Genomic DNA, 15734 nt, shown 5'->3' on the forward strand with positions numbered 1-15734 from the left:
TTAATTATGAATTTACTGTATATTGTGGTGTCAAATACCGAATTATCAGTGTTCAAGTCTTCTCAGTTTTATGGCAAAATGTGCCTTCACTGAATATGGTAAAGTGCTTTATATATATATATATATATATATATATATATATATATATATATATATATATATATATATATATATATATATATATATATATATATATATATATATATATATATATATAATATTGGTTGCTTTTCTTTTTTCCTAGTTCTTTTTTTCTTTTTAAGCATAATTATGTTCAATATTTGCATTTAAAAGAACATGTATGTACTGTATAATGTTAATTAATTAGATAAAAAAAGTTATTGACTGCATTTTTCAGTCATGCAAATTTTAAGTCTGTCCTTATCTTTCCTTAAAACACAGCTTTAAAAGTTCATGTTTTGAGGTATGAATGTAGTTTATGTTGTATGACAAAACGTTAGTCTCAATTCTAAAATCATATAAAAATTCCAGAAGTGTCCATGCTTCACAAATGTAGCCTACATTCTCTTCAATCTGGATTGAATTTAACATAGACATTTTTTACAACTGTCATATATCTTATTTTAATACCAACCAAAATTCTCAGAAAAACAAAATGGTCATTTATCTTTTAATTATTTTAACAAAATTTTACATTCACAGTCAAAAAATATCTCAAGCAACCCTCATTTGTAACACTAATGTACTTCGAAGCCCCTTCAAACTTGAATGAGAACCAAAAATAGACTTATGAAATCAATAAAAACTCAATATTTGGAGCAAGTTTCTTTTATCTTAAAAAAATAGCTTTTAAGAAGTCATCCCTTAAGCAAAGCTTGGCTCCAATAAGACATTTTCCCGTACTTGTGACAACAGTGTGCTGCGAGGAAAAAGGATCGGTCTTTCCCGCTTGGTCACTTGGCTAGATGGAATGAAATTACCACTCCACCATTAGCCACTTCTGGAAATATTGGATCAATTCCTGGAACCATGGCAGGAAGAGACATCTAATTTGACTCACATTGATTCTGCTAAGTAATTGGCATTAAACCCACAATGAACAGTGTGAGGTAATGGGAACTGGAAACAAACTTTGATCCTTGGAGACAAAAATAAATCGCCATAGGCTTAGTTTAGCATTCATCGTCTAAAAATTAACCATGGTAGGCTGACAGGGCACTGATGTAGACATCTGTAAACATGCATCAAGTGAAATCTATCACAATCTGCATTTATTCACACTCATACATCAGTTTTACCCCACGTTTAATGTGTGCAAATGAGCTTGTGAAAACAGATAAGAATATGCACAGAAGATGCCTGAGACAAATAAACAGCAATATTTCTTCTTTAGTAAAGAGTTTACTATGTACATTTAGAAAGTGGAAACCACTTATTACATTTGGCTGAATCTACAGTCAGTTTATTACTAGAAGATCCTGAGATGTGCATGTACGGAAAGTCACTGGGCTTTGACCTACTGAAACAAATGAGTCACCCTATGAAGATCCATGCTGAAACTTGAAGACAAAAGCATTTAATAAACTGACTCAGTAGGACCGGTGGGGGTCTGTTTTATGGAAGCTTGTTTCCTGCAGGGAATTAAAAAAAATTAAATGGTAATTGCTCTGTATTTCACAATTCTGACCTTTATGTCTTGCAACTGCATGTTTATATCTTTACAATTCTAACTTTTTTTTCATCAGAAGTGCGAGATTTAAAGTCACTATTTTGAGAAATTTCGCAATCGTGAGACTTCTTTCACAGAATTGTGATAAAAACTCACAATAGTGAGTTATGAAGTTAGAATTACAAGATTTAAGTAGCAATTTTGAGAAATAAAGCCACAAATCAGACTTTTTTCTCGCAATTAGGAGATTGCATCCTGCGATTCGGACTTTTTTTCCTTCAGAATTGCGAGATTTAAAGTCACTGTTTTGAGAAATGATCACAATTCTGAGGACTAAACTCAGACCTGTGAGATTTAAACTAACGATTGTGACTTTTCTTGCAAATGCGAGATTTAATCCTGCATTTCTGACTTTTTTCCTCTCAGAATTATAATGATATAAACTTACAATAGTGTTGTAAGAATTGTTAGCTTTAAAGTAGCAATTTTGAGAAATAAGCCACAATTGTGACTTTTTAACTCCCAATTGCAATTTCATATCTGGCAATTCGGACTTTTTTTTCTCAGAATTGCGGGATTTAAAGTTACTATTTTGATTAGGAAAAGTTTTTTCAAAAAAAATATTTTGAGGAATAAACCTCCGGTTTCCCAGACAAGGCTCAAGCCTTGTAATGCATGTTTAATGCCAAGACTAAAATGCATGTTTGAGTTGTATTAAAATAACTTGCACTGACATATCTTAAAACATGTCAGTGCCATTGCATGGTCTCAAGATGCACACCAGTAATTTTTTTTCTAATGCACATTAATTAAAGCTACTTATATGTCCTAATTGAACTAAGGCCTAATCCTGGCTTAATTTAAGCCCTGTCTGCGAAACTGGGCCCTAAACTTGCAATTGTGACTTTTCTCACAAATGCAAAATTAAATCCTGCAAAGACTTTTTTTCTCAGTATTTTGATATAAACTCACAATAGCGAGATTTAAAGTCGCAATTGTGAGAAATAAACTCGTAATTGAGAGAAAAAAAAGTCACAATTGTGAGATAAAGTCACAATTACCTTTTTTATTTTTATTTTGTGGTGGAAACAAGCTTCAATACTATTTAACATTGCTCCGCAGAAACTGCGACAAAATACTGTACAGTGAAAGTTGCTAGGCCTCGAGAACTTGCCATGATGAAATTACAATAGCAGTTACAATGTAACTACATCATTCGTTACACTGTAATAACACCACACAAACATTCAATAACTCATGTAGAATGACCGGGATTGAATGCTTGTAAACACGGTCATTCTACATTTTGTCCCTTATCTAAAAACATCCAAGCACCTACTAATATGAGTACCATAATTTGGGTCCCTGGGCAAAATGAAAGACAAGAGGAGGAATCTGTTTGATAAAATGGCACTACTGGGACAGAAAGGCCCAGCACATGCACAGTCCTAGTGCTACAGCGGCACCAGCACCGACATTTAGGAGAATTGGTCTCCAGAATTGCCAGTTCTCTTTCTTTTTCTCCGAATCGCTCAGTTTCAGCTTCATTTGCTGCACCATCTGTGCTGTGCTGGCTATTCGCTCCTCGCGGTTCCGCTTGCGTAGGCTGAAAGAAACAACAACACACAGTTAATTATTACTTTATATTTTTAAATAAATAAAAAACATTTATGTAATTTTACTGGTATGGGTTGAATTATATAATTTAATTATAAAATTATAAAAAGTAGTTAAAATGTATATTTTAATATTTAAAAATGTAATTTATTACTGTGATCAAAGCTGACTTTTCAGCATCATTACTCCAGTCTTCATTGTCACATGAACCTTCAGAAATCATTCTAATAAGCTGATTTGCTGCTCAATCAGTGTTTCCCACACAGACTAATTTGTGGCAGTGCGCCACAGAATCAACACCAGCTGCCACATATTGCGTTTCGTCATTTTTTTTAACGCTATTTAAAACATACTCGTTCAGCTGCATTTTCTTTCCCTGCTCTCCCTCCATCTCTCGCTCTCTCTCCCTCCATCTCTCTCTCTCTCGCACACTCGCTCGCTCGCTCACTCACTCACTCACTCACTCACTCACTCACTCACTCACTCACTCACTCACTCACTCACTCACTCACTCACTAGAAAATCCATATTGTTTTTGATTTTTTGTTGTTGTTAAGTTTTAATTCGAAATTCAAACAACAAATAGCGTTTTGGTGCACTTAGTGTGGCATAACAGTAAAAACCAGAGCCGTTGAATAACAGAGTTGCGACATGCGTTCATCTCACGGCAGCGTGCGCGGTCTAGGGTGACCACCTGCTAATAAGCTCAAGGGGGGACAAAGGGTATGTTTCTGAGGGACAATGTGGGACACTGCCACCCCACGGGCAGACGGGCAGATAGTGGTTTACCCATTTCTAGCACATAGCACCATACATGGTATATTAATAATGCCCTATTCCCCTAAACATGTGTAGGCTAATTGCTGATGTATGCTCATGAATAGGCCAACCAATGTGTATTTTTGACATAATATTTTGAACATTCAATGAATTGACAGAGGCACTTCCACTTACGATTTACTTTAGCTATTTTACTTTACTTATTTTTCATTACAATTTATTCACTTCAAATAAATTATAATATCAAATTATAGGATTAGCACAATTTTTAGTTGCTCAACACCACAGGAACAGAAAAATAAATAAATAGTTAAGTTAAAGTTAAACTAAAAGTAAAGTGAACTCTAGAGCTTCACGGAATGAGAAGGAGGGGAAGGATGGTGAACTTCCATGTTAGTATAAAGTCTGCACTGCAAAAATAAATAAAAATAAAAATTATTTCTTACTTAGTATTTTTGTCTTGTTTTAAGTATAAATATCTAATAATTCTTAAATTAAGTAAAATAGCAAAATAATATGCCAATGGTGAGAAAAATAATCTTGTTTTCTGCTTGAATTAAGATTATTTTTCTTACCCCATTGGCAGATTATTTGTCTTATTTTAAGCAAAAACTCTTTAAATAGAGGTATTTGTTCCCAAAACAAGACAATTACTTTTGTTTGATATTTTTTATTTATATTTTGGCTAGAAACAAGCGTAATACGAAAATACTAAGAAAAGCATTTTTTGCAGTTTGAGTCTGTGTCGTTTAACATCGTATGTCCGATTGAGAGAGACGTTTTACAAAGGTCAAAAAAAGCTCTCTCGGTCAACACCTTTCAGTCACAAATATTCAATATCCCAGTCTTTCTTGTACCCACTCCTTCTCTTTTTAGTTGATGATTGCGGTGCCTCAGACTCCATTTTTCAAATAGGAAAGTGAATCTAAAAAGTTCCAAGTGTGTCTGGTATGCACGTGCGTACGCTGTCATGACAACAACGAAAAAGTTGACAACAGCAGTTCAACAGTGTGTGTGGCAACAGTAGCACGCTGAACTGTCAAGTAATGTTGGTTTGGCTACCTGAGGCACGAGGATATAGAGCGACCAACTTTTTGAGCAAGCATGCGTGACACGGTCTCAATTTGCGGGACGCATAAATTTGGCTTCAAACGCTGTGCGCGCACGCGCTACGCGGGACGGGTGGTTACCCTAGCGCGGTCACATGATCACGGTGCTCTCAATAGTTCCAAACAAACCAGCGATGTGTCAATCATTACATTTGAATAGACAACAGCCTCACTATACAGGTATTTGCAGCAATTTTTGGTTAACAGTACAGCATAGTGTGCTGTGCATTGATTAATCTATCAACCACATTTACAGTACCATTTTATTATGAAGATGGATGGAGATGCAACATTGTTAACATTAATGTTATATTTAGCCCTGAGGTATTCCTTACTATCATGGTCAAATATGACTGTACACCTTAACTATTTTTCAATTAATTAAATGTTCTATTTTTTAGTTTAGTAAAATAGATGATAATAAATGTATAATAAATTTGTTTATTCATCAAATATTTTAAGGTACTTTTATGATCTTTTGGTACAAAATACTATTTGTGCAATAATTATGGTCCTTTAATGACCACTTAAAATATTTTTCTTCTAATATAATATTATTTATATTACAATTAGTGTAGTAATTAAGGTTAAATAGAGAATTCCAATGCAAAGAGGCAAATTAGAGTCATTTTGTGGCTGGAAAAATAATATTTTTTCATTTGTAAGGCCATTAACAACTAAGTGCCTGTATGGCTCTTTAATAAATAATAGTCTAGTTGCTCAAAATATTGCAGATCTTAACTGCTTACTTATTTGTAGGTTTTACATTTTAATACATGTTTTTAGACATGGTCAAATACTAGATTTCTTTAAATGTGATATTTTAAAAAGTTTATACCCCCCATATGACTCCAAACTCTTGAGCTGTAATGGAGTAATGCTAAAATGCATTTAACATATAGCTCTTGATCAACTTTGTCATTTAGTCTAACACTTTTGTTACATTTATGGTTGATAGAACAAGTTACAAAAATGAACATTTCCTTTTTTCTCTGTTCTCTTACCCAAATGTTTTTAACTCTGTAACGTGCTCTTCCTTTGGTGACTGTATCCTTTCTCGTTCACTTCCTGGATCGTGTGGCTCCGTACAGGAGTCATACTGTCCGTTGTGTTTCTCTGAGCTCCAGATGGGGCTTTGAGAAGACGAAACTAAATAAGCTTCTGGCTCCTGCCATTCTTTATGCTGCTTCTGCTTTTAATGAAAAAAGGTTTAGAGTTAGAGATACAAACACATTACATTAAATACATAAAATGTTGACTTGGCATTTTCACTGTCACACAAGAAGGAAAATAAAATGCAGTAAATGGTTAAATATTTCTTTGTCTTACATGGATCTATTCATATATAATTTCTTTGTCTTTAGACACCTTTATTCTTAATTGTTGCTATGTCAACACCATAGGATACATAATGTTTTTTTTTCTTCTCAAAAGTGTCTTCAGTCACATGATCCGACAGAAATCATTTTAATATATTGTTTTGCAGCTCAAGAAAAATTTCCTATTATTGTTAATGTTGAAAACAGTTGTGTAAACCGATCATTTCGTGTCTTAAAGCAGCACTAGGTAACTTTTCAACCTTCAAAATATATTTTTTAAGACTCTTGTGATGATAAATCGACTTACAATAGGTTGAATGACACGTCTGCCATAGCTTGATGGGGTCTGTATCTTTTTAATCGTACTTTTAAACTTCGGGTTTCGGGTAGTAATCCGAGAACAAAAAGAACTACAAAATTCGACTGCTTTACGGCATATACGTCACTTCCACCAACACCCACACTTCCTTACATTCGGACGTGCGAGCCCAACTTTGTTCGTCGGATAATATAGTCATGTCCGAAGCAGCAGAGACAAATAAGAAAGAAAAGGTTTTGTTCGAGAAAAGCAATAAGAGGAAACGAAAAAGTGATGGGATTAAAGGCAGGACGAGGATCAACATTGGACCAGCGTTTGCTCGTCGGCGTGAACTGAAGGAGGCGTGCCCGACCGATGCTGTCATGCTTGTTACGGTGATTACCTACCACTCAAACATTGAACTGAAGTATCATATAGATTCTGTAAAACGGTAACCAATAGACTACTATAATGACGCTGGCTTGTAAACGTGAGTTTCGTGATTATTTGGCGTTTGAAAAAAATAAAACCCATGAAATTATATTCATATGACATGCTGAAGCATATGCCACTGACTGTAACGCTACCTGGGATGAAGACATTTCACACGCGATGCCAGAAGAACACCTGCAGGTGAACTCCTCTTGCAGTGTTCAGGTTAACTGTTAGTGCTGCACCAACCCGCGGGTCCGCTTTTATGAAGTTATTTGGCCCGCACCGCACCACTGTTTATATTTTTACAACCCGCCCCGCACCCGCGACCATTAAATAGACATACGGGGTCCGCAGGTTATGAGACGACCCACGCATCACTTGTTCAGGGCTATCAGGGTTGTCATGTCAACAAATGCACGCGCGATGGCATCCCCTGTTGTAGGATGACAGAGCTTACGACAGTAGTTGAGGACATTATTTTTTCCAAACTGTAGGGGGACCCCGAGAGCAAAAGTTACCCAGTGCTGCTTTAAGACATCAATGTGTCATCACCAGCTGCAGGGTTTAATTTTAAGTTGTTTGTGCATGTTTTTATTTTTTTATTTATAGAAATACACCCCATTGACATGCATTATACGACTGGCACAGTGCAACGGTTTGAGTTAAAAATCTTCATTTGTGTTCTACTGAAGAAACAAAGAAACCTACATCTTGGATGCCCGGGGTAAGTAGATAAACATCAAATTTTCATTTTTGGGTGAACTATCCCTTTAAACCCTTTTCAACAGTGACACTGTGATTTTCAGATCCATCTTTTTACACTAAGGGAGACTCGTAGACAACTATTAGCTGAAGAATTCACTGATGCCTCAAGATTGCAGCATGATGCATTGTGAGGGCCGTGGGTTGTACTTGTACATTTTCTTGTTTCATTTAGCATCGCCCTTTAGAAGTAGCATGAGATGTTTACATGTTTCCTCGAAGACTAAATAAGTACAATTTACTCCAAACAGCCAATTCGAAAATCATATTCTACGAGGGTAAACTTCAGAGCAAAACTGTAAATAAATAGTGTGCTATTTTTTTTTTTTTAAGTGCAACACTGATTATTACTATACTACTCTAAATCAAATGTAATAATGCAATCTCACCATGCTTGATTCTTGTAGAGTAGACTCTATCAGGATGCCCTTTGCTCCCTCTATGACTGCCATGTATGAAAACCGAAGCTGATCTGGGGTTTGGATGAGACCCATTCGATACTCTCTCATATCTAACAAAACCTTTTGTATGTCCACAGACAAGGGGTCTTTTCTCTTGTCCATCTACAAATAGAAAGGTCAGTTTCATAGTACACTTCATTTATTATTATCTGATAATGGCTGCTTGAGAAATGATTAGAGTCTCACATTACGAATGTAATGAATTATGTGCCGTAAAACCTTTAGAATTATTAACTATTTTGTAACTGCAGCCTTACCAAGACAAGGCAGGTGTCAACCAATGAGAAGGTCCCAGATCGCCCTATTCCTGCACTGCAGTGGACCACCGCAGGTCCGTTCTCTGGCCCCAATGAGCCAGACTCTCGAACCTTGAAAAGGAAGTTGAGGAATGATGCTGGGGACTCCGGTACACCGAAATCAGGCCACGTTGTGTAATGAAAATGGTAGATATCTCTGGATTCTCCTGTCTAAACATACAGGACAAAATTGAAAGATTTATTTAGCATGTCGTCTTTAGAGAAGCATTCAACGATGTGATAATTCGACATTGCGTTGCATGCACACCTTGACATTTCGAAGTTCTAATAGTCTTATTGTGTAATTGGGTTGTACTTCCTCAGACTCCAAAGTCACCATAAACCCAGTGTCACTGAAATCCATGTCTCGCTCCTCCTTTGATGGCCAGTACTGCGCACACTTCTCCTGTTCGGCGTCAACAAAAACAACAAAAGAACATTATTTTTAAGTTCAAAATTATTTACCACTGTTAAAAAGTTTTTTTTCCCTCTTTTCACTAAGAAAGCAAATCCACATCTGCTGTTAAATGCATTAACATACTACCAGATTTCATGGCAGTTATTTCAAATAACAATAGATAAGATTTACTGCTCAAAAAACATTTCTCATTATGATCAATGTTAATAACAGTTGTGTTGCTTAATATTTTGTGTGTAAATTGTGGTGCATTTATTTTTAGGATCCTTTGCTAAATAGAAAGTTAAGCATAATTGCTTAAGGTTTTATCACAGTATATTGTATTATCAATGTATTGAATGTTACCAAAAAGTGTGGTCCTCCTAACAGGTTGAATTACTTTCTTTTTATAACAAAAATAACAATACTATACATACAAAAACATGTTTGTATAAAGTAAACAAAATTGTTAAACATATCAAAGTGCAAAAGAACTAGAGAGAACAATTGGTAACACTTTACAGTTAGACCACATTATTTAGTTAACCTTAGTTAATCCATTAAAGGTGTCATGAACTGGCTTTTTTTTCTTTTTTATACTGTTGTCTGAGGTCAACTAATGGCGTTTGTGTGTTTTTTACATTCAAAAACATCATAACTAATTAATAATAGGCTATTTTCTACACTGGTTTTGAGGCTGTCTCCGGAACGCTGGGTTCTGATGGGCGTGCCGCACTGGAGACTTAGAAGTAAACGCCCACGGCTAGGATTGGAGATTTGCATATTTATCAAGCTTCAGCTCCGCTGTCATATCTATGCCCCTGTCAGTTCAGTTCACATGAGGGAGAGATTATTTTGAAAGAGGTCTTCGTACGGTCTTCGTACGTACGCTCTTCCCCACGTGAGCTGGAACTTCATTAAAAACAAATGAAGTATCACACATTCCTAATATTAGGGACTTTAAGCAACAGCCACTGATGGAACGGCAACGGCGTTCTGGCGTTCTATTGCGCATGCGCAACTTTAACTGCTACTTCGTGACGTTCTACTGTAACCGTCTACTACGGCAGAACAGCTGATTTGCCGTAGTCATTAATACGTGACAGATTAGATAAGTAAATATAGTTATGTGGCATTTTAATTGTATCTGTTTATAATTTAATGCCAAAAGCAACCATTTCCTTGCTTTTTAAATTACATGTTTCTTTATATTTGGTCAAATTATGTTAAATGAACCATTACGCCGTCTCTTTATTGTTGCTTAGTGATTTTTGCGTTTTTTGGCTAAGGCAGTTAAAAGTTTATTTCCGGTCGCTGTTGCCGTTCCATCAGTGGCTGTTGCTTAAAGTCCCTATTATGATCCGAAGGAAGCTTATGCAGCGACTGTGCTCTTTCACAATATCTTGCTATCTTCTTCCACATTGTTGTTGCTGCTGAACAGCTCCATGAGTCGGTGGGCGGGGTTACTGAATTACGTTCTGTAGAGGTGTGTTTTGTTGTGCGATGACGTAAGGATTAAGCACACCATCGTTTTCTGGGCCTGGTGTCTATAAAAGCTTTTCTTTGACTAAAAAGGAAGTTTTCAACTCTGAAACTTGAAGGAAATTTTTATATATGAAAAGCTCAAGCGAAAGTTGATTTCCCAATTCATCACCCCTTTAACTAACAAAATGCAATATCTACATTTCTTGTAATAGTTATTAATCTTTGTTAATGTTATTTAATAAAAATATAAGTGTTCATTGTAAGTTCAGGTGCATTAGGGGCAGCAGTGGCTCAGTGGTTCATGTAGGTTGTCTACAAACCGAAAGGTTGGTGGTTCAATCCCCGGTTCCACCTGACCAAGTGTCGAAGTGTCCATGAGAAAGACACCTAACCCCAGCTGCTCCTGACGAGCTGGATGGCACCTTACATGGCTGACATCGCCGTCGGCGCATGAATGGGTGAATGTGAGGCAAAAATCTAAAGCGCTTTGGATGGCCATAGGGTCTGTTAAAAGCGCTATATAAATGCAGTCCATTAAATATAATATTAACAGATACAAGTTTTGATAAATGATTTAGAAGTATTTTTTATTGTTAGTTAATATTAAAGCTATTTCACCCAAAAAGGAAAATTGTCATCATTTACTCACCCTCAAGTAGTTTCAAACCTGTATGAGTTTCTTTCTTCTGCTCAACACAAAATAAGATATTTTGAAGACTATAGGGAACTAAACAGCTGATGACATTGACTTCTAATGCAGGGAAACAAATACTATGGAAGTCAACTGTTTGGTTACCAACATTCTTCGAAATATAATCTTTTGTGTTCAGCAGAAGAAAGAATTAAGAGTGAGTACATGATGACAGAATTAACATTTTTGAGTGAACTGTCCATTTAACTCATGAATGCATAATGTTAACAATTTGAACCTTATTGTAAAGTGTTATTGAACAATAATAAAGAATCAGAACACTTTCAAACAATATCCAGGGCATAGTCCAGGTCAAAATGGTTAAGTTTTAAGCCAAAAAAGTCAATATTTGAACATTGCAGTGAATTCTGAGGTAGGCTATAGGCCACGAAAGATCCATCTGTTGTCTCCTTCATTACCCAGAAAATAAAGCACGCATATCAAGGCTGTAATTGAAGGAGCCTTCTAATTGGGACACCCTTCTTCACGCCGCTGTGACGCAACTGTCGTTCGAGTGCGGTCTTCAAAAGAATACAGCCTCTGAATTGTGACGCAGCTGTTTTCATTCGGCTCTTTCACTTGATCCGCCATATTTCTCATGCGTGTTGGGCTTGTTTAATCAGAGTCATTCAAGTTGCATGCCTCTTTGACGCAGCATACAGACAGTGTTAAACCTTTTAATAGGTCAATTTACCTGGAAGCTATTCTTAAAATGCATCCTTACCATGTACAATAAGGAATAATTGGTGGTATTTTGAAATTACCACAATGACAATATCACGCAATATCATTATCGTGATTTATCGTATTGCGGTTTACAACAGTCTACATAGTCTACAACAAAGTCTACAACAAAGGAAGGCAAATAACAAACATCGGACGTGTTCACTCACCGAGCCTTTTTCTATAACTCTGTTAAGCATAATAATTGCTTTGGAACGTTGTTCCCAAATCATTAGCCAGAAGTGACCACAAGTGTTCCTCAGGGGACCCTGCAGAAAGAGAAAAGTATCTGCAATTACATTACTGAATATCCAAACAATTTCAACAAGCTGGACAATGCAAAAGAAACATAAACTATCTGAGACATCCTTCTTTGTTCTTTGTCTGTATAAGCTGTTAAAAATGTAGGTTTAATTATACTAAATATTAGAAATTCAGTAAAAACAGGGGAAATGCGTAAATCAAACTTGTTCGTTAAAAACAACCGCATGTAAATGTGTATTTAGGTCACTTGAGACATCAATATAAGTTAGCAAAATGCAAACAGTGGACTTACTTTTTCCATTACTGTCATACCTGTGTCAATATGTACCTTCTCTGGGCCTCCTCCACGGTAATTAAGCTTGCATTTATGTAGTCATTCTCCGAATTTTCTAATCTCACCCGACTGTGATCATCTTAACACAAAAATGCAGGTTATTAAGCCGGAGTCAAAACAAACATGTTAGCATGCATGTGCTAAATTTAACGTATGCTTAAGAGAAAAAAAAGCTTTAATTTTAAGGACTTTTTAAATAAAATAAAAAATAAATAAAATAAAAATTCTGATATCATTTACTCGCTCTCATGCAATTCAAATCTACCTGGCTGTCTTTCCTCCATGGACCACAAAAGGTCACCATTTACTTTCACTGCATTTTTCTTTTATACAATGAAAGTGAATTATTCTGATTAAAAAAATTGTAGTTCACATTAGGGGTTTAACAAAGTATCATTAAGCCGGAGTCAAAACAAACATGTTAGCATGCAAAAAAAAGCTTTATTTTTAAGGACTTTTTAAATAAATAAAAAATCAATAAATCATTTACTCGCTCTCATGCAATTCAAATCTACCTGGCTGTCTTTCCTCCATGGACCACAAAAGGTTACCATTTACTTTCATTGCATTTTTGTTTTATACAATGAAAGTGAATTATTCTGATTAAAATTTTTTGTAGTTCACATCATGGGTTTAACAAAGTATCGTTTCACAATATATCGTAATACAAAAATACAACTATATGTATCGTGGATAGTGACAATATGTATTGTGAATAGTAAAAAAAAATACTATGTGAGAAAAAAAATTCAAGTTCACAAAATTTTAGTGTTAGTACTACATTAAACTACTATATACTGTTGAATATCTATAATGTATAATATTGCAATGGGGGAATATTTGTGGTTCCTGCCTGATGCCAAATGTTACCAGTAAAAAGTGGCCTACATTATTTTAAACATATCTAGTCAGTGACAGAATGAAAGCATATTCATCTAAAATAATTCTGTATTTTCAGCTTCAGGATTATGAATATTTTTATCCTGTCATCGTTGTCCTGTGCATTAAGTTACAAGTACCAAGTCCACACCTATTAATTTCCACCCCAATGTAATACCAAATTTAGCATTTTACTCAACAGTATGATTTTTGTAAACCTTTTTTAGATATGTCTTGTAAAGGTGTACTTTATCGCAATAATATCGCAAGTTCAGTATCTGATATGTATTGAACCGTAACATGAGGCCATCGTTACACCCCTAGTTCACATACAGAAACATCATAGAGATTTGGAACAACATGATGCTGAGTAAATGATACAAAGGATAACACATTTTGCTGAACTATTCCTTTAAAGGGCAAGGTTTCAAAATGAGTGAAACATTGTTAAAATGGTTTACATGGGAGAAACTTACAGGGACTGACGTCTCTATATCTATTCCTATTGCGATTTTCTGGGAACTTTGCCACTTTGCAGGCACACTCCTGAGACTGGTTACGGATTTCCTAGAAAGAGATTACAAAATAACAAACATCAGTGTGAAAACCCTAAGAGCCATCCCTTTTTTAAAATCACTTATTAAATATGTACAAACATTCTAACAAATGGAAAAATGGGGGGTGGGGGTATTAACATTTAAATAAAGAACATAAAACGATACGAATATATGTAGTCGAATAAGGGGGGTTGGGCATTACTATCTGGCTGAGTTATAGAGAACTGACAGCTTCGGTTCTTCAGTTCTTGGGAAGTGCTCGTCAGTTCTCAGAAACCATATCAGTGCAAGGTCGTGTTTCAAAACCTCGCGAACTCCCTTACTTGACAGCATTTTTAGGAAACATATGCACACGCGGGGGGTTTAGAAGGCGGCAGAAATTAGATAAAATTTAGGTGGCTAGGACTGTGAACTTCTATGGTTCCTAAAAAAACCAACTGGAGTCAGTGATGTCTTAAAATGTTGTCTAGGTAAACAGCTCACTAGGTGTTGAGACACAGCCCACGTGTTCACAGGAAGCACCTAGTGAGTGAGCTGCTCTGCTGTACCGCACCGTGACATGACCACTCATGCACTTCGCGTCATTCAAGTTGTTTTGACATATGGCACTTCGCTGTATGGTTTACTACAATGACACAGTGCATCCTCATTTTGCTTATTGACAAGAATGACAAATACAAAAACCAATTGAATCAATATTCTTGTAAAACCATAAACACTCACAAACAGGTTTACCGAGCTGAAATGATTCACAGAAGATTATTTCAGATTTAGCAGCAGGCGGTAAATTAATGTGGACCGAATTTCTCGGTATTGCGCGCATGCGCAGTAGCGCAAAACTGAATTACCCATTCGTTCTCACGGGCCGAGTACGTTACTTGTCTAGGACTATTAGATAAACGTTATAAATATATCAGGGCAAAAAACAGCAGGTGTCCCGAACGTTCATCTTAAGCTCGACTCATATTTAACCTATACAAAATTAAAATTAAAATAAAACAGTATGACTTACATTATAAAGGTTTTGCCACTGTCCAGATGAATCGATGTTCTCAAACTCCTGATCCATTTTTTTTTCTCGGGGTTAACCTTATTCAAACGGAAAACGGTTAACTCAAATGTCGCCTGACATCAAACGAGGGGTCACTATTCCATTGTTAGAAATTGTCATGATCCCGTGAAAACGGCAGGAGGAACGGTGCTGTACGATGTTAACCCTCATCAAAGAGGATAAAATTACCAGCACTTTCAGCACCCCCATCGGCTACTTCCGTGTGCCAGTCGAGACGAGAGCGAGAAACGGCGCCCTCTGTCGGCAACAGTCGTCATGGCTACCCTGATTACTTCCAGGTAGTAGTGGGGATTCATTCCAGAGACTCGAATCTTTTGAATCACTTCACACAAAAGAGTTATTCACTCACTTTTCTGCAGTCGTGCTATTCTGCCATACATATGTATAATAATAAGTAGCATTTTCATCAAGCAAGTGTTACATTTTACAAAAAAATGTTCGTCTACAAATCTATCACGTTTCTCTTCAAAACAGCGACATATCTGTTGAAAAGGGTTACAAAGACCTATAGATCACATTAGATTGTAGTAGAAGTGTAGTCTCTAACACACCACTTGTCCATAACCATTTGTATTTATTATTATTATTATTATTATTATTATTATTATTATTATTATTATAATTA

General features: G+C 35.9%; 1 protein-coding gene across 2 annotated transcripts; it reads right to left on the reverse strand.

Annotated features, from left to right (window-relative positions):
- Positions 1 to 1205: 1205 nt before the first annotated feature.
- On the reverse strand, positions 1206 to 15334 carry ptpn2a (protein tyrosine phosphatase non-receptor type 2a). 2 transcript variants are annotated; one of them, XM_067449177.1, is made up of 9 exons: positions 15050 to 15334; positions 13957 to 14047; positions 12580 to 12680; positions 12174 to 12272; positions 8976 to 9113; positions 8669 to 8878; positions 8340 to 8513; positions 6141 to 6325; positions 1206 to 3236 (listed from the first exon to the last, which is right to left on the reverse strand). In XM_067449177.1, the coding sequence occupies exons 1-9, from the start codon at positions 15104 to 15106 to the stop codon at positions 3044 to 3046; spliced, it is 1248 nt and encodes a 415-aa protein (XP_067305278.1). In that variant the 5' UTR covers positions 15107 to 15334; the 3' UTR covers positions 1206 to 3043. The 2 variants fall into 2 exon arrangements, with proteins under 2 accessions (XP_067305278.1, XP_067305277.1); XM_067449176.1 differs by having other exon boundaries at positions 6141 to 6328; positions 15050 to 15333.
- Positions 15335 to 15734: the final 400 nt, after the last annotated feature.

This window comes from Pseudorasbora parva, chromosome 7 (genome assembly GCF_024679245.1).
Source record: "Pseudorasbora parva isolate DD20220531a chromosome 7, ASM2467924v1, whole genome shotgun sequence".
Taxonomy (NCBI): Eukaryota; Metazoa; Chordata; class Actinopteri; order Cypriniformes; family Gobionidae; genus Pseudorasbora; species Pseudorasbora parva.

Coding starts and splice junctions, on each gene's coding strand:
- ptpn2a (XM_067449176.1), bottom strand. CDS start 15,106: ATGGATCAGGAGTTTGAGAACATCGATTCATCTGGACAGTGGCAAAAC. Junction 12,273..12,579: donor GAAGGTACATATTGACACAG/GTATGACAGTAA, acceptor CTCTTTCTGCAG/GGTCCCCTGAGGAACACTTG. Junction 3,237..6,140: donor ACAGAGTTAAAAACATTTGG/GTAAGAGAACAG, acceptor TGTTTCTTTCAG/CCTACGCAAGCGGAACCGCG.